The 24,781-nt window shown below is 42.0% G+C and overlaps 1 protein-coding gene across 2 annotated transcripts in view; it reads right to left on the reverse strand.

The window, feature by feature from the left end:
* The window catches only part of LOC110288965 (cytochrome P450 2B9-like), a 29,765-nt gene extending 12,443 nt beyond the window's left edge, over nt 1-17,322 (reverse strand). The window contains exons 1-4 of one of the 2 annotated variants that reach the window (XM_085842014.1): nt 17,080-17,322; nt 2,675-2,837; nt 2,383-2,532; nt 1,613-1,773 (exon numbers count right to left, since the gene is read on the reverse strand). In XM_085842014.1, coding sequence (XP_085698140.1) covers nt 1,613-1,773; nt 2,383-2,532; nt 2,675-2,837; nt 17,080-17,250 — 645 coding nt within the window. In that variant the 5' untranslated portion in view covers nt 17,251-17,322. The remainder of the gene's footprint in view (nt 1-1,612; nt 1,774-2,382; nt 2,533-2,674; nt 2,838-17,079) is intronic. The other variant, XM_085842013.1, reaches the window with a different exon arrangement.
* Between the last annotated feature and the right edge of the window lie 7,459 nt (nt 17,323-24,781).

Here is a 24,781-nt window from a genome sequence, read left to right on the forward strand (position 1 = left end):
TTGAAATGCCAAGGTGGAGAGAAACCCAGGAGGCCCACCAGTCAGAAAAGAAGGGGAGAGGGGGTGGAAGAAGGATTGCGGAAAGGGATAACCAGGAAGGATATATAGTGAATGGGATGGGGGTCATGGGGAAGGGGAGGAGATAGGGGATTTTCGAATGGAAAACTAGGAAAGGAGATAGCATTTGAAATGTAAATAAAGAAAATATCTAATAAAAAAAGTAAAATAAAATTGAAAAAGAAAAAGAAAAGGAAGGAAAAAAGAAAGGAAGGAAGGAAAGGAAGAAAGAGAGGGGGAGGGAGGGAGGGAGGACGGGAGGGAGGGAGGGAGGGAGGGAGGGAGGGAGGAAGGAAGGAAGGAAGGAAGGAAGGAAGGAAGGAAGGAAGGAAGGAAGGAAGGAAGGAAGGAAGGAAGAAAAGAGGTGAGAATGAAGGGCTCTGGCAGGCCTGAGGATGGCAAACATGGCAGACCTTGTATCAGTAAGTTTTGTCTTTGACCCTTCTCTGCTGGCTAAACCATTAGGTTATATTTCTACAACCAGTTCACAAGGTCCATTCCCTCATTTGACCATTGACTCATTCCTGAAACAAAACACCAAGGTCCAACAATCAATATTCATTATTTGGGTAACGTTCAGTCAGGATTTCAGAACTCACCCTAGACAGACTCCAACTTTCCCCTTAAAAATACCAACCTGCAAAAAGGCCTCCTTGCTGCTGCTTTTTTGACTTGGAAGCCTCACCTCCTACTTGTTTCTCACTTGGCGTCTGAGTGTGTCCTGTATTAACTCCATGGAACCACCATCCCTAACTCTAGGCCCACAAATTTGATGAAAAAACACACAAAGCATTCTCTCTCTCTCTCTCTCTCTCTCTCTCTCTCTCTCTCTCTCTCTCTCTCTCTCTCTCTCTCTCTCTCTCTCCCTCTCTCTCTCTGTCACACACACACACAAACATACACACATACACACACACTCTCTCTCTCACTGCTCTCTCACTCTCTATCTCCTTATCTCTCTCTGTCTCTGTCTCTCTCTCTCTCTCACACACACACACATCATATATGTACATTATACACATGTATGCTTTTGAACTTCTGAATCTATCTCTAACCTTTGTCTTTCATTCTCTGTATCTCCCATTTCCATTCCTCTGCTCTCTCTCACATTTTGCTTTACTTAATTGTCTTTGTTTGTTCTAATTCTGGGGTTTTGGTTTATGTGCACAGGGTCTCATGTAAGCAAGACTTGCCAAGGATCACTCTGAATTTCTCATCTCCCTAACTCCATGTGCTGGAATTGCCCATGTCGTATACTACCTTACCCAGGATATAAGGAGGCAGGACTCATGCATGAAAACCAAGTCATCCACTGTCTGACTATACCCACATCACCCACTTTATCATTGCATATGTATGTGTATGGCTCTGTATTTCCACATTCACGTCTCTTCATCTTGCTCACCATCACTCCCTCCCTGCCTCAGGTTGCAGCCTCCTTGTCACTCTATGATGTCTATGCCTTTGTTCCAGCCCTGAAACACTCCCTCTTTCACCAACAAATCAGCTTCTTCTTAACTCTGCCCTGAACGCTTCTCTCTTCCCAAGCACTGACCTGGCAGGAGAATGACCTTAAGAGTGAATAGATCTGATACATCAGCTTCAGCAGATGCATGAACTGTTCATCTGTGTAGTCAAAGCGCTCTCCAAAGACAATAGAGCAGATGATATTGGCTGTGATGCACTGGAAGAAAAAGGTTGGATCCAGGGGAGCTCCTAGAGGATGAGGAGGCAGAATAAGACATGGGGTCAAAGACAAGGAGAAGATTTGGCATAAGCCTCACCTGAAAGGCTGCCCCTTTCACTATTCAAAGAATAGAAACACTTGCTACCATATTGGCACATATCATGGGCCAGCCCCTAAGCTCAGTGATGCATGTTCCATTTTATTTAATTTCCCTTGGTGGTATAAAATAGATGTGATGATATTCATACACACAGGCAGGGAGGCTAACTTCAATAATGGAATTAAACTAATCACAACTGGGATGAGAATTCTGGGACTCAGAGGTAGAGTGTGTGAAGTCTCCATACTGCATCTTCTCCCTGGTCACCATTCTGACTCTGAGCTGAAAGTTAACTCCTAGTGTCAGGAAAAGACAGAGAAAGGTTCAGGGATTGCCTGTGTGTATTCACAAGCCCTGCACAGTCCACTCCCATCTGCCAATCTTCCTCCATCACTTCTCAGACTTCTAGACTCTGGTGTTACAGAAGCCATCAGGACCTGCTGCTGGCTGCCTTTGTACTCCAGATAGAGTAATAGACCCTGGTATTTGGAGGGCTGCCATTGGTCAAACAGAATTGGACCCTTGCTCTGAGACTCACCCTGGTATTTCTTCAGTTCCTCCACCAAACATTGGGCCTCCTCCTTTATCCTCTCCTCCACCCTCCACTTTCCCATCCCAAACTCTTTCATGGTGGCCAGAGAGAATCGCCGAAGGGTCTTCCAGCGTTCCCCATTAGAAAAAAATATACCTAAGAAGGAAGGAGAAGCATAGGTGGGTAGGTTACATTGGAAGTTCAGAGAATCCTCAGTCATTCCCAAAAGCTTGGGCCTCACCTTTCAAGCTCACTTTCCTAGGTCACATCGTCCACTCTACCCTCTCCAATATCTCACCATAGTCCTGCATAACTAGCTGAGCTGCAGCAATGGTCCCCCGGCCAGAAAAAGCCTCAGCGTTGTTCACCAGAGCCTCCCTTATCGTCTGTGTCCCACATAACACAACCATGGGCCTCGGTCCCAAGTGCACTGTGAACACATCTCCATGTTTTTCTTGAAGCTGCCAAGCATAAGTGTAAAAGTTCTTGTTAAACTGTTAAAAAAAAACTTAGTAACAGATTGGTAAATTGCCCCCTCCTACCCTGGCCACACTAACCATCTGAGGACATAAAAATTAAAGAGTTCTTGTATCACTGACTCTGTAATGATTGATAAGATGCCCTAATCAGTGTACCAGTGCTGTAGAGAAGGGGAGCAAGGGCAACACATTCATATAATCCTAGCACTGGGGAAGTAGAGGCCAGAGAACCAATAAACATCCTTGGCAACATTTCCAGTTGGAGGCCAGCCTGGCTACCTAAGGCCCTCTCTCAAAACACATGCACATACCTCTCTCTCTCTCTCTCTCTCTCTCTCTCTCTCTCTCTCTCTCTCTCTCTCTCTCTCTCTCTCTCTCCCTCCATCTGACCAGATATCTCTGGCATCTCATCTAAGAACCATCCTTCCTGTGACCCACCTTCAACCTTATCAATGCCTCTGACAATATATATGAAAAACAAACCTTACCCATTCACTGAGTGCTTGGGAAGGAAATGGATGACCCCTGGGGTCTCCTGACTGTCAATCATATCTGTAGTACAGATCATTGGGAAACTCTATGGCAATACAACCATCTCTGGGCATTTCCAGGGAATTGGTGCCTGGAATATCAAAACCATCCACTGCAGAAAGCCGTTGAATAGAATGGTGCATGTTTGCAAATAACCCACCCTCATCCTCTTGTGACCTTTAGCTCAGTTTAGATTTCCATGCAGCTAAGAAAAATTAGAAACTGTGGAAATAGTCAGCACCTGTGTTGTTTAGGGAATAATTCTATGAAAAAAAAAAACCAACCTCTATACTTGTTTGGATTAGCTGTACTTAAGGTTTCAGATGGGTTCACCCCATCGAATCTTATGCAACAATGAACTAACAATCCATACTTTAGAATAATGATAAGAATGAAACTTGCTGAATAAATGTTAACATGGAAGTCAATTTTGTTTACATCTGCTGCATCTCGGTGATGTTCATACACAGGTACAGTCACTGCACTTGTCAAAATTGTGGGAAGGTAGTGACTACAAAGGTATAAAACAGGAACTGGTCTTCATGTTAACTGATATGCGCCTGGATGATAAGCTTGCATTTATTCTGAAGATTCATGAAGCTGTTCTTTTTAGATGCTGACCCACTGCAACAATGTCTTCTTTCAAAATTATAACTGGAGCTGGAGAGATGTCTCTCTGGCAAGGGGTACTTGTGGCATTGCAGAACTCCTGAACTTAGTCTTTCTCCAAATCACATTGCAAATGAATGCCTGTAATGCCAGCTTAATGGGATTTAAGGTTCTCTTTTGGCTTCTGCAGAAACCAGGTGTGCATTTGTGTACTTATACACAAACACACAATTATGATGAGAGAAGAGGGAGAGATGACAGATAGATGAATGGATAAATACATAGAAGATAGACAGAAAAATTAAAATACTTGACAGAGATGTACATACATACATAAATAAATAGATAAATGACAGATTAATGGATGGATAAATAAATAGATGACAAAAACGGAGAGATAATAGATGATAGAAGGTAGATAGATGATAGATATGTTATTGACACATAGACAGATTAGCAATATGAGAGAGAGAGAGAGAGAGAGAGAGAGAGAGAGAGAGAGAGAGAGAGAGAGAGAATAGTTGGGGCTAGCAGTTAAGAGTACTTGCTGCACAGTCATGATGACCAGGTTTTGGATCTCAGGACCTATATAACAAGTCATGTGGTTCATATGTGGCTCTGACCCCAGATATAGTATTGGAAGGTAAACATAGAAGATTTCTGAGACTTGCTGACTTCATGACCCAGATTCATGGAGGGACCCTGCTTCCAAGGACTAGGTAGAGTGACATAAAAGAACACATGAGTCCCTCCTCTATCCTCTGTCTCATGAATAGGTGTGTGCACACAATTTGAAATATATTCACAAATATATGCACACATACATATACACATACATACATAATACTCATGAATAAGCATGTTTTAGAAGTTATAGTTAAGGTTACCTTAAAATGGTATACACCTTCCTCTCCAAGCCCCTTGCTGTTTTCCCTACTTCTCTTCTAACATCTGTAAGAACAGTTTACCATGACCCAAGTCAGATTATTCACTGAAACCCATATTACTTATACTGCTTACCTTCCTCAAGCTCTGTGGTATATGCATGTCTAGAAAACTAAGAACAAAGACTACCATGGTCTTCACAGCAGTACCTTGTGGGGAATTGGGCTATGCACAGACAGCCTAGTCTCCATTCTAATTGAGAGGTGAACCCTGGGAACAGGTGGTGATAATTCACCTACATGGGACAGAAGGAGTTCTCTCATATCTCCTGGATTCAAGGCTCCTGTCGAAGTTAACCACACACACAACCTCTACCAGAGAAGCATGGCTAGTAGTCACATAGGCAATGTCCCAAGCTTCTGACCTTCAGGCTAGACTCCTCCCTAGTTACCTAGCAATAGTAAAGATAACAGAATACCATAAGAGGGGCTGCTTGGCCCCACCTCACTGTCTTACTCCTCTTACTCCCCTTACTCTCCTCTCTCCTCTTCTCTCTCTTCTCCTCCTTTCTCACTCTCTTACTTTCTCCTCTCTCTCTGTCTCTCTCTCTCCCTCCCTCCCCCTGTCTCTCTCCTTCTCTTTCTCTCTCTTCCTCTCTCTCTCTCCCTTCTCTCTTTTCCCCTTCCTTTCTACAATAAGCTCTAAAACCATAGACTGTCTCTGTTCATAAAGGCCCACTGCGCTTACTCACACCTGCGTGGGAACCTCTCTCCCTCAACCCTCACTCCCATAACCCTGGAGCACAGGGTGCCACCCTGGGGCCCCTGGATTTGGGGGCTACCCCTTGTCCATCCCCCATGGGGTGTGGTCAGTGGCTTAGATGCCCACCTGAGGCCAAGAGGAAAGCATCCAGCGGCCCTCCCATATCTGTCTACCCAGAGCACAGGAGCTCTGGCTGGTCTTGGGCAAATTCCCTCCCCCTCTTTCCCCACACCCCTCTGCCCTCTCTCTCATAACCGAAGGGCAACAGAATTTTGCCTGTGGCCCCTAGTCAGAGGCTGTCCCTTGTCCATCCCCTGTTGAGTGGGGTCAGTGGCTTAGAAGCCCACCTGGGGCCAAGTAGAAAGCACCTGGCAGTACTCCCACGTCTGCTTGCCCAAAGCATAGGAGGAACTCTGCCTGGAAGTGAGCTATCTTCCCTTTCTGCTCTTTCCCAAGCACCGTTTAGTTGCCACAGTACCTGACTTGACTTGAGCCAATCAATTTTCCTGCTGCTCCATTCCTCACTTGTTCCTCATTTGTACAAGCCCCATATTTCTCACAGATCCTGTTCTTCTTCATGGCTGTCAGCAACCTGGAAACTTAGCATCCTGAAAATTCTGTCTGGACCAACTGCCCTTTTTTTCTTGCCTGGTCTATGTACTGTGCCTTCAACATGGTGTCCTCCATGGGTTCACATGCTAGAAGCTTGGTCTGCAAATGGTTGTATTGCGAGGTGGTCCAGCTCTCAAGTACTAGAGCCTAATGAGAGGAATTGGTTCCCCAATGCAGATCCACAGAATAGATTTATATAGGTCAAGAGGAGAAGCCTGGATTAGTGAGATACTTTATTATAAATGAAAGTCATCCAACATGATGATCTGCAGGGCATGCAGGGCCATGCTACCTGACAGGCATTAGAACTTGTAAGGTTCATTGAGTTCAAACCCCAGGAAACTCAGACATATGAAAAAAACAGAAGTAAAGTTGCTTCCTACTTGTCTCTGTACCTGCTCTAGAAAAGGTAACCAGGACACATACCCAAAAGGAACACAGGCACTCAGTCCTGAAACATAAAATCTGGAGTTCTTCTCCATGATAAGAAGAGATCTAGATAGCTTCAAATCCAGCCAATACTTGAAGCCAATACTTCTTGGTTATTGTCATGCCTTTCCCCCAAGATATATATAAATGCCCATTTCATCCCAGTAGAATGTATGTATTCACATTCTGCCCCCAATAAAGCAATATCAACAAGCAAAGATCATCTCAGACAGCTACTTCATTAAAGATTACCTAAAAGAGCCATGACTAAGACTACTAAAGAAGAAATTTCTCTTTTCCCAGGACTTGGATACTCAACAATCACTCCCATTTGGACCACAACCTGTTCAACTTACTCTCAGATTCTACTTTCCTGCTGGCATGCAGATGCACCAAGGATAAACATAGATCATGGGCCCCTGTTCCTGGTTTTCTCCAGGAACTTTACTGGTGGAACCTGGATAACCAGAGAGGAGATTAGGAACCACAACATTTGTCTGAGAGCCCACTATTCCCCTTCTGGTCTGGTGTATAGAGATATCCTAGGACTCAAAAAGCAACAGACAGTGGACTCTCAGTTCCATCCTTTTCTATGTGTACTCTGGGCCAGCCTGCAATCTGCATCCAGACATCCCAACAGAGGTACAACAATTAGCATCTTCTGTATGTGACAGATTTTCATTTTCTCTTATGTATTGTGACATATATAGGGATCTTCACCAAAGTCTGGAAAAAATGTACTGTCTGAACTTAGAATGTCAAACTCCCTACAGGGAAAAGATGCAGCAAGTCACACTATAGTAACAGAGTATTATCAGCACTCTCTGTGAGTCTGTGCACAGTTAAAGTACCTGGGGGGGATTCAACTTTCTTCAGTGGTGCAGACATTTATGAGTTGCTCATTTTCCAATGAACAGTACATACACCCATACTGATTAAAGCAGCCATAATTTCTTCCAAGTAGGAAGGAGCTTCAGAGGAAAACATAGACATGAGAATGAGAAAGGAAGGAATTAGATTATCAGAGATTTTTTTTAAATAACAAATTAAAAAAGATGTCAACTTGACATTTACAAAATGTGGGAAGCACATTTTTTAAAATGCTTAGGGACAAATGTACCACACATACTGTCATTCCAGCCCATGAAACATTTTGTCAGGTGGATCATTGGCCTGGATATAGGGTGACATTGTTCCAAAACCTAATTTTAAAAACATAAAAGTGAATACAACATTGATACAGGTGGTCCTATACAAACCAAGGGGTAGCAGGTAGTTGAGATTATTGCCAGTTGGGTCTTACTAGGACACATTACACAGATCAAGTTGTTTATGGCCCCCTGAACTCCATTCTCTAGTTCTGGGCTCACTCATCAGGCCAGAGGAGCCCTGTGAGACACCAAGAGAGTCCCACTTCCCTATGGAAGTTTTCTGGGCCACAAGACTAACCACAGAGGACTTCCTAGAAGTCAGATGAGAGCTGATTTGTGCATGGTCCTCTGTATGCCATTGTGTAAGTATGTGCTTGCCCTTTGGTCCAGAGGGCCAAGCTGGATCTCAAGAGAATTCTGCTTCCCCTGTGAGGCATACAAAGAACACAAGAACTGCCACATGGGAATATAGCCCCAACAATTCCTTGCAAGTAGGGTCAAACATCAGAGTCAGGTACCCTGACTTCCATTGTCTGCTCCGCAGCTCTGTACACCTTTCTGAGAACTCCTGCTATCATCAGGATAATGCAACCAACACCAGGGAAAACCAGATGCCTAAATGACAGCATAAGAACACAATCAATAAATCAGACAATACGCAGAGGAGGTGACACTCCCAAGTACTCTAGCACACAGAGGATCTTAGGATCAGGGGTGAGTAGGACACAACATCTGTTCTAACACAACCAGGAGAAACTGGGACCATCAGCATCCAGGAACATAGGAACCCCACCTAAACAGTAACGTGGGTTCCTTCCAGTCTATGCTGATTTGCCTTGGGCAAAAACTCTGCAGCCAGAGTCCTACAGCACTCAGAGGAGGCACAAATCCCAAAATTTCTAACACAGCTGGGATCACAGGAGCACAGGATCCTAGGAGCTTAGTCACATCAGGATTTCAGGATCCCTGAGACAGCTTGACTCTCAGGAACTCTGACACACCCAGGATCTCAGGATCACAAGATCGCAGAATCACAGGATCACAGAGATAGCTGAACTATGAGGATTTCTGACACAACCAGGATTACAGGAAGGACAGACTCTAGTCAGATGTTGAGGGCAGGTAGCAATAGAGATATTCAGATGACCAGAGGCAAGCATAAGAACATAACCAACAGAAAACAAGGTACTTGGAATAATCACAACCCAATTCTCCCACCATAACTAGTCCTGGATATACCATCACACTGGAATAGCAAGACTCGGATCTAAAACCATTTCTCATGACAATATTAGAGGCCTCTAAGAAGGACATGAATAAGACCCTTAAAGAAATAGAGAAGAACACAGGTAAACAGATAGAAACTCTTAAAGGGGAAACACAAAAATCCCTTTAAAATTTACAGAAAAACACAATCAAACAAGGGAAGGAAACGAAGAAAACCATCTAAGATCTAAAAATGGAAATAGAAACAATCAAGAAATCACAAAGGGAGACAACACTGGAGTTGGAAAATCTAGGAAAGCGATCAGGAGTCATAGATACAAACATCACTAGCAGAATACTAGAGAGAATCCCTGGGGCAGAATGTACCATTGAAAACATTGACACAATGGTCAGAGAAAATGCAAAATGCAAAAACCTCCTAACACAAAACATCCCAGAAATCCAGGACGCAATAAGAAGACAAAACATAAAGAAAATAGGTATAGAAGAGAGTGAAGAATCAAATGTAGGCCAATAAATATCAATAAGACAAAAAGACCACCAACAGATTGGGAAAGGGAAAGTCTTTACCTATCTTCTAAAAAATTATAGAAGAAAAATTCCATCACCTAAAGAAAGAGATGCCTATGAAAATATAATGAGCCTGCAGAACTCTGAATAGACTGGACCAGAAAAAAAATTCCCTCCCATCACATAATAATAAAAATACCAAATTCATTAAACAAAGAAAGAATATTACAAGCAGTAACGGGAAAAGGTCAAGTAACATATAAAGGCAACCCTATCAGAATTAAACCAGACTACTCACCAGAAACTATGAAAGCTACAAAATCCTGGGCTCTAGAACAAAAGTTCTAGAACAAAAAGAAGCAAATACAACCAAGAGGAGTAGACAGCAGGAAATAATCAAATTCAGGACTGAAATCAACCAAGTAGAAACAAAGAGAACTATACAAAGAATCAACAAAACTATATAGGTGAGATATTGAAAAGGGAACTCATGCTATCACAAGCAAGGCGCTGGCATATTCGCATCCTGTGGAGTCTTTCTGATTTGGACCTCTGAAATCTCCCCACCTAGGTCACTAAGTTCCCATTGGCAGTTCAGGTGGCTGCCACACCAGCCCTGAACTTCCAAATTCCTGCAGCTGGCTAGGGTGCCTTGCCACCATACCTTTTCTCTCTAGAACCCAGTTGAGTTGATGAATGAAGGAAAACACCACACAAACTTAGTTCAGAATCAACAGGTAACTCAATCTCAAGACACAACAACTAACATCCTAATCTTGTAAGTCACATTAAATGTAAATCCTCCAATGGCAAATCCTGGCAGATTTGCCATCTAAACCAGGGGCTACTTGTTACCTACATATTGTCATCCAAGCTGTCCCTGACCAAAAAGCCTGTATTTCTCTCCTGCCTCCCCTCTTCTAGTCCCTGACTCAAAAGTTTCACCTACTCCTTGCCCAGTGATTGTTACCCTGAAAATTTTAGTCATAAAGGAAAAGTTCTGCCACAAATCTAAGACTTGGTTCTTTGAGAAAATCAACAAGATTGTAAAACTTCTTAGCCTAACTATCTAGAGGGCACTGAGACAGTATAAAAATAAACAAAATCAAAATGAAAAGGGAGACATAACAGAAATGGAGAAAAATCAAAAAAAAATGATCAGGTCCTACTACAAAAGTCTATATTTAACAAAACTGGAAAGTCTAAATGAAATATATTACTTTCTAGACAGATGCCAGGTACTAGAGATAAATCACGATCAGAGAAAACATCTAAACAACACCATAACCTCTAAGGCTATAGAAGCAGTCATTAGAAGTCTCCCAACCAAAAAAGGTCAGGGCCCGATGGTTTTAGTACAAAACTCTATCAGACCTTCAAAGAAGACCTAATACCAATACATCTCAAACTATTAGAAAAAGAAGGGACGCTATAAAATTCTTTCTATGAAGCCATAGTTACACTGATACCTAAACCATAAAAAGACCCAACAAAGAATGAGAACTTCAGACCGATTTCTATCATGAAGATCAATGAAAAATACTCAATTAAATTCTGTCAAACTGAATCCAAGAACACATCAAAATGATCATTCACCATGACCAAGTAGGCTTCATCCCAGAGATGCAGGGATGTTTCAATATATGGAAATCTATCAGTTTAATACACTATCTAAACAAACTCAAAGAAAAAAAAAACACATGATCATATCATTGGATGCTGTAAAGGCTTTAACCAATTACAAAACCCATTTATGTTAAAAGTATTGGAGAGATCAGGAACTCAATGTTTGTACCTAAATATAATAAAAGCACGATACAGGAAACCAATAGTCAATATCAAACTAAATGGAAAGCAACTCAAAGCAATCCCATTAAAATCAACGACAAGAAAAGGCTGTCCATTCCTTCCTATCTATTCAATATACTACTCAAAGATATAGCCAGAGAAACTTGAGAGCAAAAGGATATTGAAGGAATACAAATTGGGAAGGAGGAAGTAAAAATATCACTATTTGAAGATAATATGATAGTATACATAAGCCACCCAAACAATTCAACCAGAAAGCTCCTACAACTAACAAACAACTTCAGCAAAGTGGCTGGATATAAAATTAACTCTAGCAAATGAGTATTCTTCCTCTACTCAAAGAATAAGTGGGCAGAGAAAGAGAATAGGAAAACAATATCCTTCATAATAGTCTCAAATAATATAAAATGTCTTGGTGTGACTCTAACTAAGCAAGTGAAAGATCTGTGTGACAAGAACCTCAAGGCTCTGAAGAAGAAAATTAAAGAAGACATAACATGGAAAAATATATGATGGGTGGATTGGCAGGATTAATATAGTAAAAATGGCCATGTTCCTGAAAGCAATCTAGATATTCAATGCAATCCCCCATCAAAATTCAAATTCAATTCTTCATTGAGCTAGAAAGAACAATGCTCAAATTCATTTGGAAGAACAAAAAAACAAAACAAAAACAAAACAAAACAAAACAAAAACAAAACAACAACAACAACAAAAAAAAACAGGTTATCTAAAACTATTCTCAACAATAAAAGAACTCTGAGAGAATCAGCATCCCTGAACTCAAGTAGTACTACACAGCAATAGTGATTTTAAAAACTGCATAGTATTGATACAGTGACAATCAGGTAGGTCAATGGAGTAGATAGAATTGAAGACCCAGAAATGAAACCTCACGGATATGGTAACTGGATCTTTGACAAAGGAGCTAAAATCATCCTGTGGGAAAAAAGACAGCGTTTTCAACAAATGATGCTAGTCAACTGGAAGTCAACATGTAGAAGAATACAAATTGATCCATTATTCTCTCCCTGTACAAAACACAAGTTCAAGTGGATCATGGACCTCAGATACACTGAATCTAATAGAAGAGAAAATAGTGGAAGCCTCAAATACATGGGCACAGAGAAGTACCTGAACAGAACACCAATAGCTATTGCACTAAGATCAAGAATAAACAAATGGTATCTGATAGAATTGCAAGCTTGTTGAGAAAGTAATTAGGGAAATAACACCCTTCACAATACTCACAAATAATGTAAAATACCTTTATGTGACTCTAACTAAGGAAGTAAAAGATCTTTATGATAAGAACTTCAAGTCTCTGAAGAAAAAAATTGAAGATCTCAGAAGATGGAAAGATATCCCGTGCTCAAGAATTGTCAGGATTATTATGGAAAAATGGCTATGCTGCTGAAAGCAATCTACATATTCAATGCATCAAAATTTCAACTCAATACTTCACAGAGTTAAAAAATAGCAATTTGCAAATCAACTGGAATAACAAAAATCTTAGAATAGCAAAAACCATTCTCAACAATTACAGAACCTCTGGTGAAATCACCATGCCTTATCTCAAGCTGTACTACAGAGCAATTGTGATAAGAACTGCACAGTACTGAACAGCAAAAGACAGGTAGATCAATGGAATAGATTTGAAGACCCAGAAATGAACCGATACACCTATGGTCATTTAATTTTTGACAAAGGAGCTAAAACCATCCAGTGGAAAAAAAAACAGCATTTTCAACAAATGGTGGTGGCACAACTGTCAGTTATCATGTAGAAGAATGTGAATTGATCCATTCTCATCTCCTTGTACAAACCTCAAGTGTAAGTGGATCAAGGAACTCCACTTAAAACCAGAGACACTGAAACTTAAAGAGGAGAAAGTTAGGAAAAGCCTCGAAGGTATGGGCACAGGGAAAAAAAATCCTGAACATAATAGCAACGGCTTGTGCTGTAAGATCATGAATCCACACATGAGACTTCATTAAACTGCAAAGCTTCTGTAATGCAAAAGACATTGTCAATAAGACAAAAAGGCCACCAACAGATTGGGAAAGAGTCTTTATCAATCCTAAACCCAATAGGGGACTTTGTATTTCTTTCCAATAAATACAAAGAACTCAAGAACCTGGATTCCAGAAAATCAAATAACCCTACTTTAAAAATGGGGTACAGAGATAATCAAAGAATTCTCAACTGAGGAATACCGAATGGCTGAGAAGCACCTGAAAAAATATTCAATGACCTTAATCATCAGTGAGATTCAAATCAAAACAATCCTGAGATTCCACCTCACAACCATCAGAATGGCTAAGATCAAAAATTCAGGTTACAGCAGATGCTGGCAAGGATGTGGAGAAAGAGGAACACTCCTCCATTGCTGTTGGAATTGCAAGTTGGTAAAACCACTCTGGAAATCAGTTTGGTAGTTCCTCAGAAAACTGGACGTAGTACTACCAGAAGATCCAGCAATACCTCTCCTGGGCATATACCCAGAAGATGTTCCAACTTGCAATAAGGACACATACTCCACAATGCACATAGTAGCCTTATTTATAATAGCCAAAAGCTGGAAAGAAACCAGATGTCCTTCAACAAAGAAATAGATACAGAAAATCTGGTACATTTACATAATGGAGTACTACTCAGCAATTAAAAACAATGAATTTATTAAATTCTTAGGCAAATGGATGGATCTGCAGGATATCATCCTGACTGAGGTAACATAATCACAAAAGAACACACATGATATGCACTCACAGATAAGTAGGTATTAGGCCAGACACTTAGAATACCCAAGGTACAATTTTCAAAACACTTGAAACCCAAGAAGAAGGAAGACCAAAGTGTGGATACTTCATTCGTCTTAAAATGGGGAACAAAATGCCCATGGAAAGAGTTACAGAGACAAAGTTTGGAGCAGAGCCTTAAGGAACGACCATACAGAGACTGCCCCACTTGGGGATCCACAACCATAAGCAACCACCTATCCAAGTCACTAGGCAGATGCCATCCAGACCCTGCTGACAGGAACCTGATATAGCTGTCTCCTGCAAGGCTCTGCCAGTGCTTGCAAATACAGTAGTAGATGCTCACCATTATCCATTAGACAGAGCACAAGGTCACTAAGAAGGAGCCAGAGAAATATCCAGGGAGTTGAAGGGGACTGAAGCCTCATAGGAGGAACATCAATATAAACTAACCAGTACCCCCGAGCTTCTTGGAACTATAACACCAATCAAAGAAAACACATGGTGGAACTTGTGACTCTAGCTATATATGTAGCAGAGGATGGTTTAGTCAGTCATCAATGGGAGGAGAGGCCCTTGGTCTTGTGAAGGTTCTATGCCCCAATATAGGGGAGTGCCAGAACCAGGAATGGGAGTGGGTGGGTTTAGGAGCAGGGGTTGGGAGAAGGGATAGGGGATTTTCAGAGGGAAAATTAGGAAAGGGGATAACATTTGAAATGTAAATAAAGAAAATATCGAATAATAAAAAGAAAAGAATTGCAAGCTTATGTAAGACAAAGGACAGTGTCAATAGGACAAAATGGAAACTAAGAGATTGGAAAAAGATGTTTACCAACTCTATATCCTATAGAGAGTTTATTTCCAATATATACAAACAACTCAGGAGGTAGATTCCAGAGAGCCAAGTAACCCTATTAAAAAAGGAGAACAGAGTGGAACAGAAAATTCTCAACTGAGGGAACTCAAATGGCCAAGAAGCCCCTAAAGAAATGTCCAACATCCTTGGTCATGAAGGAAACGCAAGTCAAAACAAACCTGAGATTCCACCTCACATCAGTTAGAATGGCTAAGATCAAAAATTCAGATAACAGCAGATGCTGGCAAGGATATGGAAAAAGAGGAACACTCCACCATTGCTGACGGTTATTCTGGAAATCAGTCTGGTGGTTCCTCAGAAATTTGAACATAGTACTACCTGAGGACCCAGCTTTACCACTCCTGGGCATATACCCAGAAGATGCTCCAACATGTTATAAGAACACATGCTCCACTATGTTTATAGCAGCCTTATTTATAGTAACCAGAAGCTGGAAAGGACCCAGATGTCCCTGAACGGAAGAATGGATATAGAAAATGTGGTACATTTACACAATGGAGGAATACTCAGTTATTAAAAACAATGACTTCATGAAATTCATAGCCAAATGGATGGAACTTGAAAATATCATACTGACTGAGGTAATCCAGTCACACACACACACACACACACACACACACACACACACACACACACACACACAAAGAAAAAGCACATGGAGTGCACACATCAATAAGTGGATATTAGCCCAAAAGTTCGGAATGCCCAAGATTCAATTGACAGACCATATGAAGCCTGAAAAGAACAAAGACCAAAGTGTGAATGCTTAACAGCTCCTTAGGAAGGGAACAAAATACTCACAGGAGGAAATATGTAGAATGACTGCCCCGAATTGAGACTTACCCATGGGCAAGAACCAGTTCCCGACACTACTAATAATACACTGTTATGCCTGCAGACAAAAACCTAGTATAACCTACCACTGAGAGCCCAAGGCCCATGGAAACAGATGCAGAGATCCAGAGCTAAACATTAGATGAAATTCTGGGAGTCTTATCAGAGTTGGAAGAATGATTTAGGGACCAGAAGAGGACAGGTAGTCCAGAGGAAGACCAACACATTTAACTAAACTGGACCCATGGGAGCTCTGAGTGACTAAATCATCAAACAAAGAGCAAGCATTGGCTGGACGTAGGACCCCTGGCACATACTTACCAAATGAGCAGTTTGGTCCCCAACAACAAAAGCAAGGGATCACCCTGCGTCTATTGCCTGCCTGTAGATCCTGGTCCCCTAACTGAGATCCCTTTTCTGCCCTTACTTGGAGAGGATATGCCTCATGATGCGGTGACAAGATGCATAAGGGGTGGCTACAGGAGGTAGGTGATACCTAGAGGAGGATTCCTCCTCTCAAGGAAAAGAGGAGGGAGGGATGAGGGAGAGTCTATGTGAAAGGACACTGGGAGTAAACTGGGGATGGTAGTGGAATGTAAAGTGAATAAACAAATAAAAAAGGAGAAAATAAAGAGAAGAAACATAAATACAAAAAAAAATTTAAAAACCCAAGTTGGGATAATTGACACTCAATTAGCTATCTTAACAGGAACTAGACCCATGGATGTTAACTGATTTTTAATGAAAAGTTGCGGTTAAATATGGAATCCCACTTGTCAAGGCTGGTAAAGATTGTACCACAATCAAATGCTTGGATGTTGCATGGTGTTTATAACTGATTATCCTTAACCACGTACCTAACCACAGACCTTACCTACTGCCCTGGCTCTTGTCCTCTTTTTTCTGCAACACTTCAGGCTAATCTCTTTTGTGAACAAAAGCAAACCTTAACGGTAATGCCTGTGATATTGGCCTTTGTCTGGAATGGACAAGCCCCAAGGACTGAAATTCTACATGCTTAAATCTCTGCATGTCTACATCTCAGTACTTCTATACCTCCAAACAAAATACCCCCACAGAATTCCAACAAAACCAAACTCACCTGTCAATTTGAAAACGAGTCAGCATCCATCACTAGTCAGTATTTAACCCTCCCTTTAGCAATCTTCCACCCTGAACCAACAGCTCCTTCCAATGAGTGACCTCCAAAGACTCCATATAGTTCTCACCTGAATGAAACACTTAAGAAGGCCTCCTCTGTCCATCTGCAAGAGGTTCCCCAAGAGGGGTAGGGGACGGGGTCCTGGTGGAAGATGACCATGGACCTTTGCATGGCCCCTGACCAGGAGTAGAAATAAGCTCAGAAGGACAGCAAGGAGGAGCAGGACACTAGGATCCATCCTGGTCTAACAAGAGTCTGCTTCAGTGCACAGTCCAACAGGACTTTTGATGCTTAAGCCACCTCCCCACTAGCTCCCATGGGTCCAGTTTAGTTAAATGTTATACAACTCCAGCTGTTCCCACCTCCTGTCTCACACTGTCCAGGAATGTGAGAACCATAGTTCCTACCCGGGCTGCTGGTGACCTGCTCATTCACTATTCCATTACAACCACCCTAGACTTTGGCAAGGACATGGGCAGATACATTCGACAATAGGGCATTTGAAGAGAAGCCTGTTGATATCTGGGAGGTGGAGGTGCACTTTTCAGGTCAATTTTATCTATTTATTTACTGAAGCATGGATCTGTGTGTGTATGCTGCCTTTGTGAAGGACATTTCTTATATGAATAAGATTGTGTGTTCCTCTGTGTTCTGCTAGATGAAGGTGTGTGTGTGTGTGTGTGTGTGTGTGTGTGTGTGTGTGTGTGTGTGTGTGTGTGTGTGTACTAGGCTCTTAATACTGGAATTACACAGGCATACCACCTCATCTGGCACATTTCATTCATTAAACTACATGTTTGGAAGCCAGCTTTGATCTCCTCAACATAGTTGAATCCACTATGTGACTATAGTTAATTTACTCAACTCCTCTGTATTTCTGTATAACAATAGGGGAAGGCAACAGACCTCCCCAAAGTATGAACACTATGTTAGATACTGCATGGAACCCACTAGATATCCTGGGCCAAAATGATGACCCAAGTTTAAAGCCAGATAACCCAGCTTTGCAGGATCAAGATCCTGGTGTCAGTTAAGTCGTTGATGGCACTGTGTCAAGATCAGGAAAGTACTGGTAAGTTGACTGAAAATCACAATGTCTTTCTTTCCTTCCTCCTTGGTAACCAGATTATAATCCTGATGTTGAACTTATGTCCTGGATAAGACAGGCATTAGCTGAAATTTGCAAGAATGGTGCTGCCTCCTCTTTTAGACATAAGGTTTTGTACACTGTATAAAGTTTAAAGTTAGGTTATTCAAATGCTTGTTTCTCTGCCTTCATGTCTTGTTCTGATGTAGACACAGCATTGTAATGTTTATACCAAGAATCTCCTGTCTCAAACTTGTGTAAACAGATTGTACGATTAATTCTCTGCCTCGTGAATAAATGCTGATTCCCCAGTGGCTGAGCAGAATAGACAATAGGGTGGGCAGTGCTTTGCTCCCTGGAATGTCCACCATCTGAATCTACCTGCACTTGGGGGTTAGAGATGAGATGTAACTGAACCAACAGTTCAGACTCCAGGAGAAGGTGAGAAGGCCACAAAAACCTCTTAAGAACTCCACTACAAGTTCACTCATTAATCCTTGGGAGGGTGAGGGCATGGTTTATAACCTCCACCCACATCTCATTGGTCCCAAGTAGGCATCTCTTTCAAGTACCAGTTCCCAATTAACTGGCATTGTCTGAGTCACCAATCTTTGGGCACTTGATCCATCTTCAGTTAGGTCACCCTTTTTCCTATATTTCTACCATTTTGTTTTCAGATTTTGATAGCCTACTGGGAGCCAGGGTGCCATTGCCTCAACATTGTTGACCCATTTCAGAGGATTCCCAGTATTCTGGACTGTACTTGTTTTCAGATGTTCTGTGTTACAGGATGTTACCTTTCATCAACTACCAGCCCTCAAAGAGAAATTACTCCAGAGGCATGTCCCACAAGCGGGAGATGAGGGACAGCCTACATGGTAGTCTCATGGATCTCTGAAATCCAGGCTTTGATCAATTCCTTGGGGTTTGTGGGGCCACAATCAAGAAGGTTGACTTATTTACAGAGTGCTACCTAGAAATATTCTGTGCAAGACACTTAGACAGAATAATTTTTAGTATATCAAATCCTCCCATCATAGAATAATTGGCTATCCATGAGGTATCAAACAACCTCTTAATATTTTTCTATCTTTTACCAAGAATCCAGCATCCAGGGAGAGCACAGATTCCCTCATTACACCGAAGTTGGCTATGTTCTCCATTACCAGCACAGAATAGTTAAGGAACTTGTCTGACTAGGTACCTTTAAGATATTGAGTCAACTGTAGTCATGCTTCAGTGACATTTTGTATGTAGAAAGGGTTTAGGCAGAGTTAGTGAAACCTTGGGTGTCAGGCCAATAAAGATATGTCTCTACCAAGGGTCAACTCTTCTGTCAGTAACTCAATCTGATGTTTTAAAATGTGGATGGATTGATAAAGATGTTGAGTTAGTATCTCCTGGGCCTGACTCAGAGATTACAGCCTTGACAGTCTCCACTATCATGGCTCTCTGAGTCAAGGCTACAGCAGCTGTTGTCACCCAGGCAATGTCTGAAAAGATGGCCACATTGATGTCAGCTATAATTCCAAAATCCCTCTTTTCTCCAGTGTATGGCTTTTAAGTGAGTCGGGGCCATCAGAGAGACAGCATAGAAGTGAGTGGTATTTACCACAGACACCCACATGGTGGCTGATTTCCTTATCAAGATGGCTTTTGTAATATATCTTATCAGCACACAGTCAGGAGAAACTTTTTCAGTAAAGTATATAAGACTCTCCTGATAATGGAGGTATGGGTGACCAGACAGAAAATTTGAGGCCAGACACATACTAGGGTGGCTTTCCAGCCAATGTGGCAGCGAATCACCCAAGTTTTTCCAGTCCACATTTTCATTGATCACTTTGTATGTAAAAAAAACAAAAAAAAAAAACAAACTATCCCTTTAAGGAGACAGCCATATTTTATGGAGTGAGTGGGTATAAATCAAGATCAGTAAAGGAGTCACATAAATCCCAATTGCTCATGATGAGTCATATCAGAATCAAATTGGATACATGTTAACATAGGGAATAATGTTGGAAGCATCATGTGAGGTAAACCTCCACAACCCAAGTGTAACTTTAGATGACAATAATGGGTACTGCCTAGTGACTCAGAAATCTAGTAGAGGCTGGCAGTGCTTATTCCCAGGGATAGGAAGTTGCACAATTCTGGGCATATGAGAGACCCTTGTACAGTGAGGCAGGGGTGGATGTGATATGCTTGGGGGATCCCTTGGAAATTTGTAATCAGTAAGGGGAATGTGAATTTCCAAGCTAACATGGTGGCATAGGTTAGATTCCCATGAAAGCCCCCTGCAGTCATAGTGTGTGGTTGGTTACAAGGGCAAACAGAGAAAGCATTGGTGGTAAAGCAGAGACTTTCCTTCTTGTACCACATACCTTCAAGTCATCTTGCTAATGCCTAAGTTCAGGAAGAGTAAACCCAAACTCTCATTGGAAGAGAAAAGAACAAGTTAGGCTGGGGAGTTAAATGACACAGGCAAAAGAATGGGAGCAGGGGTACCAAAGCTCAGAGCTTATCGGCTGTCACAAGCTGAAGAAAAATAACCACAGGGAGTTCATTACATCTACAGGTCCTCTCTTGACTCCTTCATCACACCCTGGTCCATAGCCAGATGAATATTTCTAAAGGGCACTCATATGGGTGCAGTTGCATCCTAGGAGAAAACACAAACATAACTTCACCCCCTTGTCAAAAGTAGGGAGGGCTGTTGCTATTGAGAATTTATTGGGTCCCTCCATCTGACCAATGGGAGGAAAATGTCCCTCAGCAAAAATGCCCAATTATTGTAAACAGGGCTCAGCTCTTTCTCGTTGAAGGAGGGAGAATTCACATGAACCAGGACTTCCAACAATGCTAGGTGTGGATATCTTTAGGATTCCAGGGAGCATACCAAAGGAATAATCCTCCATGTGTATAAGAATGTCTTGAACTGCTGAAATAAGTAAGCAGGTCCATTGTCAGTCTTCAGTGCCCAGGGCACTCCCATTAATAGCATAGCTGATTTCATGGCCTTAATAGTATGAGAGGCCTTTTCACCTTTCATGCCCACAGCACATAAAAAAAGTCGAGCAAATGTCTACCACAACATGTAAATACCTAAGATTACCAAAGAGTAGGGAATGGGTGACAACCACTTGCCAAATTGCATTAGGAATCAGACCTGTAGGGTTAATTGCTGATCAGCCAAGGGACCCCAGTGGCGAAAGAGGTGCCCACATTGCACAAGAGCATGCAACATGTTGACATTGCAACAGAGGCAGTTCAGCCAGGAACTTACGAAAATTTTGAGGGGAAAGGTGAAATTGTTGGTATAACATTCTGGCTTATTCTAGCAACTCCATATCTACAGCCATAATCAGGGCATCAGTTCTCTCATTACCTTCTGCTAATATGCCAGGCAGTTTAGATTGTGATCTAATGTGTGAGATGAACCATTGATATGCCCTATTCTCGAGAGCCTTCTGAATAGATCACATGCATACATGGACAGGGCTCTCTTGCTTTTTAATATAGAAGGACAGGGTACAACCGCCTGTATTGCATATTGACTGACTGAAAAAATATTAACTGGCTCCTGTTGGCAACACTGAAAAATTATCAGGACAGTAAATTATTAACCTAGTTGTACTGAGCCAGGATTCGGGAGAATGTGAGTTGTGTCTTCCCTCCACCTATGTCTTTAGATAATAACTCCATATATGGCTATATTAACATCAGAAAGAGCCATATTTGCCTTGGGAATGGGGTGAGAGCTATGTATGTTATGGGGTTTAACTGTTATTGGCAGCTGGGAGAGAGCAGAAAGATGCTTGTCTGGTGGCAGGTGATTATCCAACGAGCTTGTGAACCCCACCAGTATTTGAGAACTGATGTAATCTTACCCTAATGATTGAGAATATTGTAGGGTGAATGGTAAGATTATTTTGTCTGGTTCCCTGTTATAATTTCTTCTTTCTAAGCATCTCACCTTAAGGAAAAGGCAGAAGACCAACTCAAACATGAGGAGACCTTAAGTAAATCAGAGTGGTCCGGGTCAATCACATGAGGGGCACATTTTGCCATACCACTCTTAAGACCCTCTCAAGGGATGAGAATTATGGGCTGGAGGGGTTTCTTTGGATCAGGCCTTTACAGAGCTGATAAAAAAGGAGTGCTATAACTTTTGTAGTAGGTTGCTAGCCTGAGATGTTAGTTTAACCATGGTGTCAAGGACGCTAGGCCCCTCCAAGGTAAAAAAGAGGTGCCTCATCTCCTGGTCTGGAAGAGACAGGAAAGGTTTGAGCCAGTTTAACAGCTGCACAAAATCCATGTAACTTCATAAAGGAGTAGGATACTTTTGTCAAGATGGAGAGAGCCAGAACCTAAATCCTTCTAGAAATAGAAAAGCCCAGGAAGACATTTCAAGGGACTCTGAATAGTTTCAGTAGAAATCTTCAATCTGAGTTTTCTATGTTAAGTAACAATTGAGAGGACATTCTTTCAAGATCTGGCAAGCTAGAATGTGTATGCATATCATGCTTTTAATGGACTACAAGAACATCCCTGGAGACTACCTATATGGCTCAAACTGCCTATAGCTGACAAATGGTCAGGTTATACGTGCTCTGAGGCAGGGCTATCCACAGATATCTTTTGGCTGGTTATTCATATTAGTCTCTCATACTGTGAGGGCAAAATGGCGTCTATCCAGGGAAACAGAGGGATCTAGAAAAAAGCAATGCTATATCTAGGATCATCACATGGTACTTGGGCGGGATATCACTAGGAAGAGACATTTCCACTTGAGTGGTACCTATTGTTCCATATGTTCATGAATGGATCACAGATCCTGTAGAATCCTATATTTCCCTGAATTCTTTTTAATGACAAAAGTAGGAGTATGATGTCTGCTGGTTGAGGGCTCCAAATAACACAAAACTAATTGTTCCAAGATCAGTTCCTTGAGAGCAGAAAGTTTAGATTCCAAAATGGGCCCTGGTCCACACATATATTGGCTTCAGAAGGCCAGTAAAATGGGATGGAGTCAAGTACCTTGATGCCTAATGGTGCTGGGTAGACTGTAGCCACAAGAATTTAGGGCAATCCTCAATTCGAGCACCTGTGAGGCCTAGTTGGTCATGTTTTTCAACATCATCAAAAAAAGGTGTGATTGTCTATAATGTCTTCTAATGTTTTCCCCAGAGGTTATGGGGAACACAAGACACAACAGATATAAAATATCCCTGAATGCTCTCCAAGGCCTACCAACAGACAGGTCAAGTAGTCATTTTGGTGATCTGTTAGCCTCCATTACTCATAATGAAGGAACAAGGCCAGAATCTCCAATAGGGGAACCCCTTAATTCATCTTTTGATATTATGGTGGCATATGCCCATGGCCACCAACCCTTTAATGGGTATACTGCCTAAATGTACAGTCACCATCAGGGACTGAGAAAGCACAGGCAAGGTCCAAAAGACTCCTGGCCAGTTATGGTTTCCACTTACTAACAGGGCTGAGGATTGCCCCTTTTGGGTTTCAAATTGTCTTCCTGATTTTGAGAATTGCAATACTTACCCAAATGGAAACCTTTGTTACAAAAGGGATATCTAGTCCTGGGCCTAGCTAAGGGGTAGTCCTATCTAAGGTGACCAGGTTTACCACAGCCCCAACAGGTGCTATCATGCTGCCCTTCTGGAGAGAACACATCGTCTGTTCACACTCTATGACCAAGGCATCGATGGATTCTAGGTGGGCTTCAATGAGGCCCAAACCAGGGTCAAAATCATGAGTGACAACAACCCATTTATGGACATCTTCATTCCTGTGGTTGCCACAGCATCTCAAAAGGGGCCATTAAAGGCTTCCCATATGAATTGCTTTATTAGCATGACTCTGTGGTAGGACCAGTATTAGCCTCTCTTTCCACTGCCTCAGTCAAACAGGACAGGAAGTCCATGAAGGACTCCTCAGTCTGCTGGACAACATTAAGAAAGTAAGAAGAGGGGTCTAGGGGGTTACAGGCCTTAAGGGCCTTAAAGGCAAGATCAGCCACTTGGTTAAAATCAGCACGCCATCTGATACTGGCCTGAATGACCGGGATAATGTATGCCTTGTAGCCAGTAAGCACATCAAGGCTCATGTTAAAATTAGATTCCAGGTTAATTCTAGCTTGAATCTCCGACAAATTATGACATGTGGACCTCCATTTAAGAAACAAGGTTGACGTGATCACTTCCTTAAGGAGATTATACCAATCATAATTGATCTAGAGTTGCATGGCTCATTGCTTTAGTACTTGTTTAAAATCATGGGAATCTGGTCCCGAATCATTGGCAGATTTTGTGATTAGTTCCAAGTCTGTCAGATGAGTGGGAATCCAGGGCCTATCTCTGTATCAAGGCCAAGTTTGATAGAGAAAGCCTCATGCTATACCTGAGGAGGATGAGGCATGTTGGGGTGAGGAAATCCATCATGATGATCACGCATCACAGAAATGGCAGCTGAAAGGCAAAGTCCCCTCTTCCGGCCAGACCAGCACCTGGGTGGCTAGAGTGCAGGGTCGGCTGACACCCGCCAGCTACCCACGACCCCCGCCAAAGGATTTTGAGACTGCTGGTGAGTGGAAAACAGCTTCTGCTCCAGTCCAATCACGCAGGACCTGAGACTGCTTTGGTTGGGGAGGCAGAAATCC

Source organism: Mus caroli, unplaced genomic scaffold (assembly GCF_978045245.1).
Source record: "Mus caroli unplaced genomic scaffold, Mus_caroli_1 scaffold_8, whole genome shotgun sequence".
Taxonomy (NCBI): domain Eukaryota; kingdom Metazoa; phylum Chordata; class Mammalia; order Rodentia; family Muridae; genus Mus; species Mus caroli.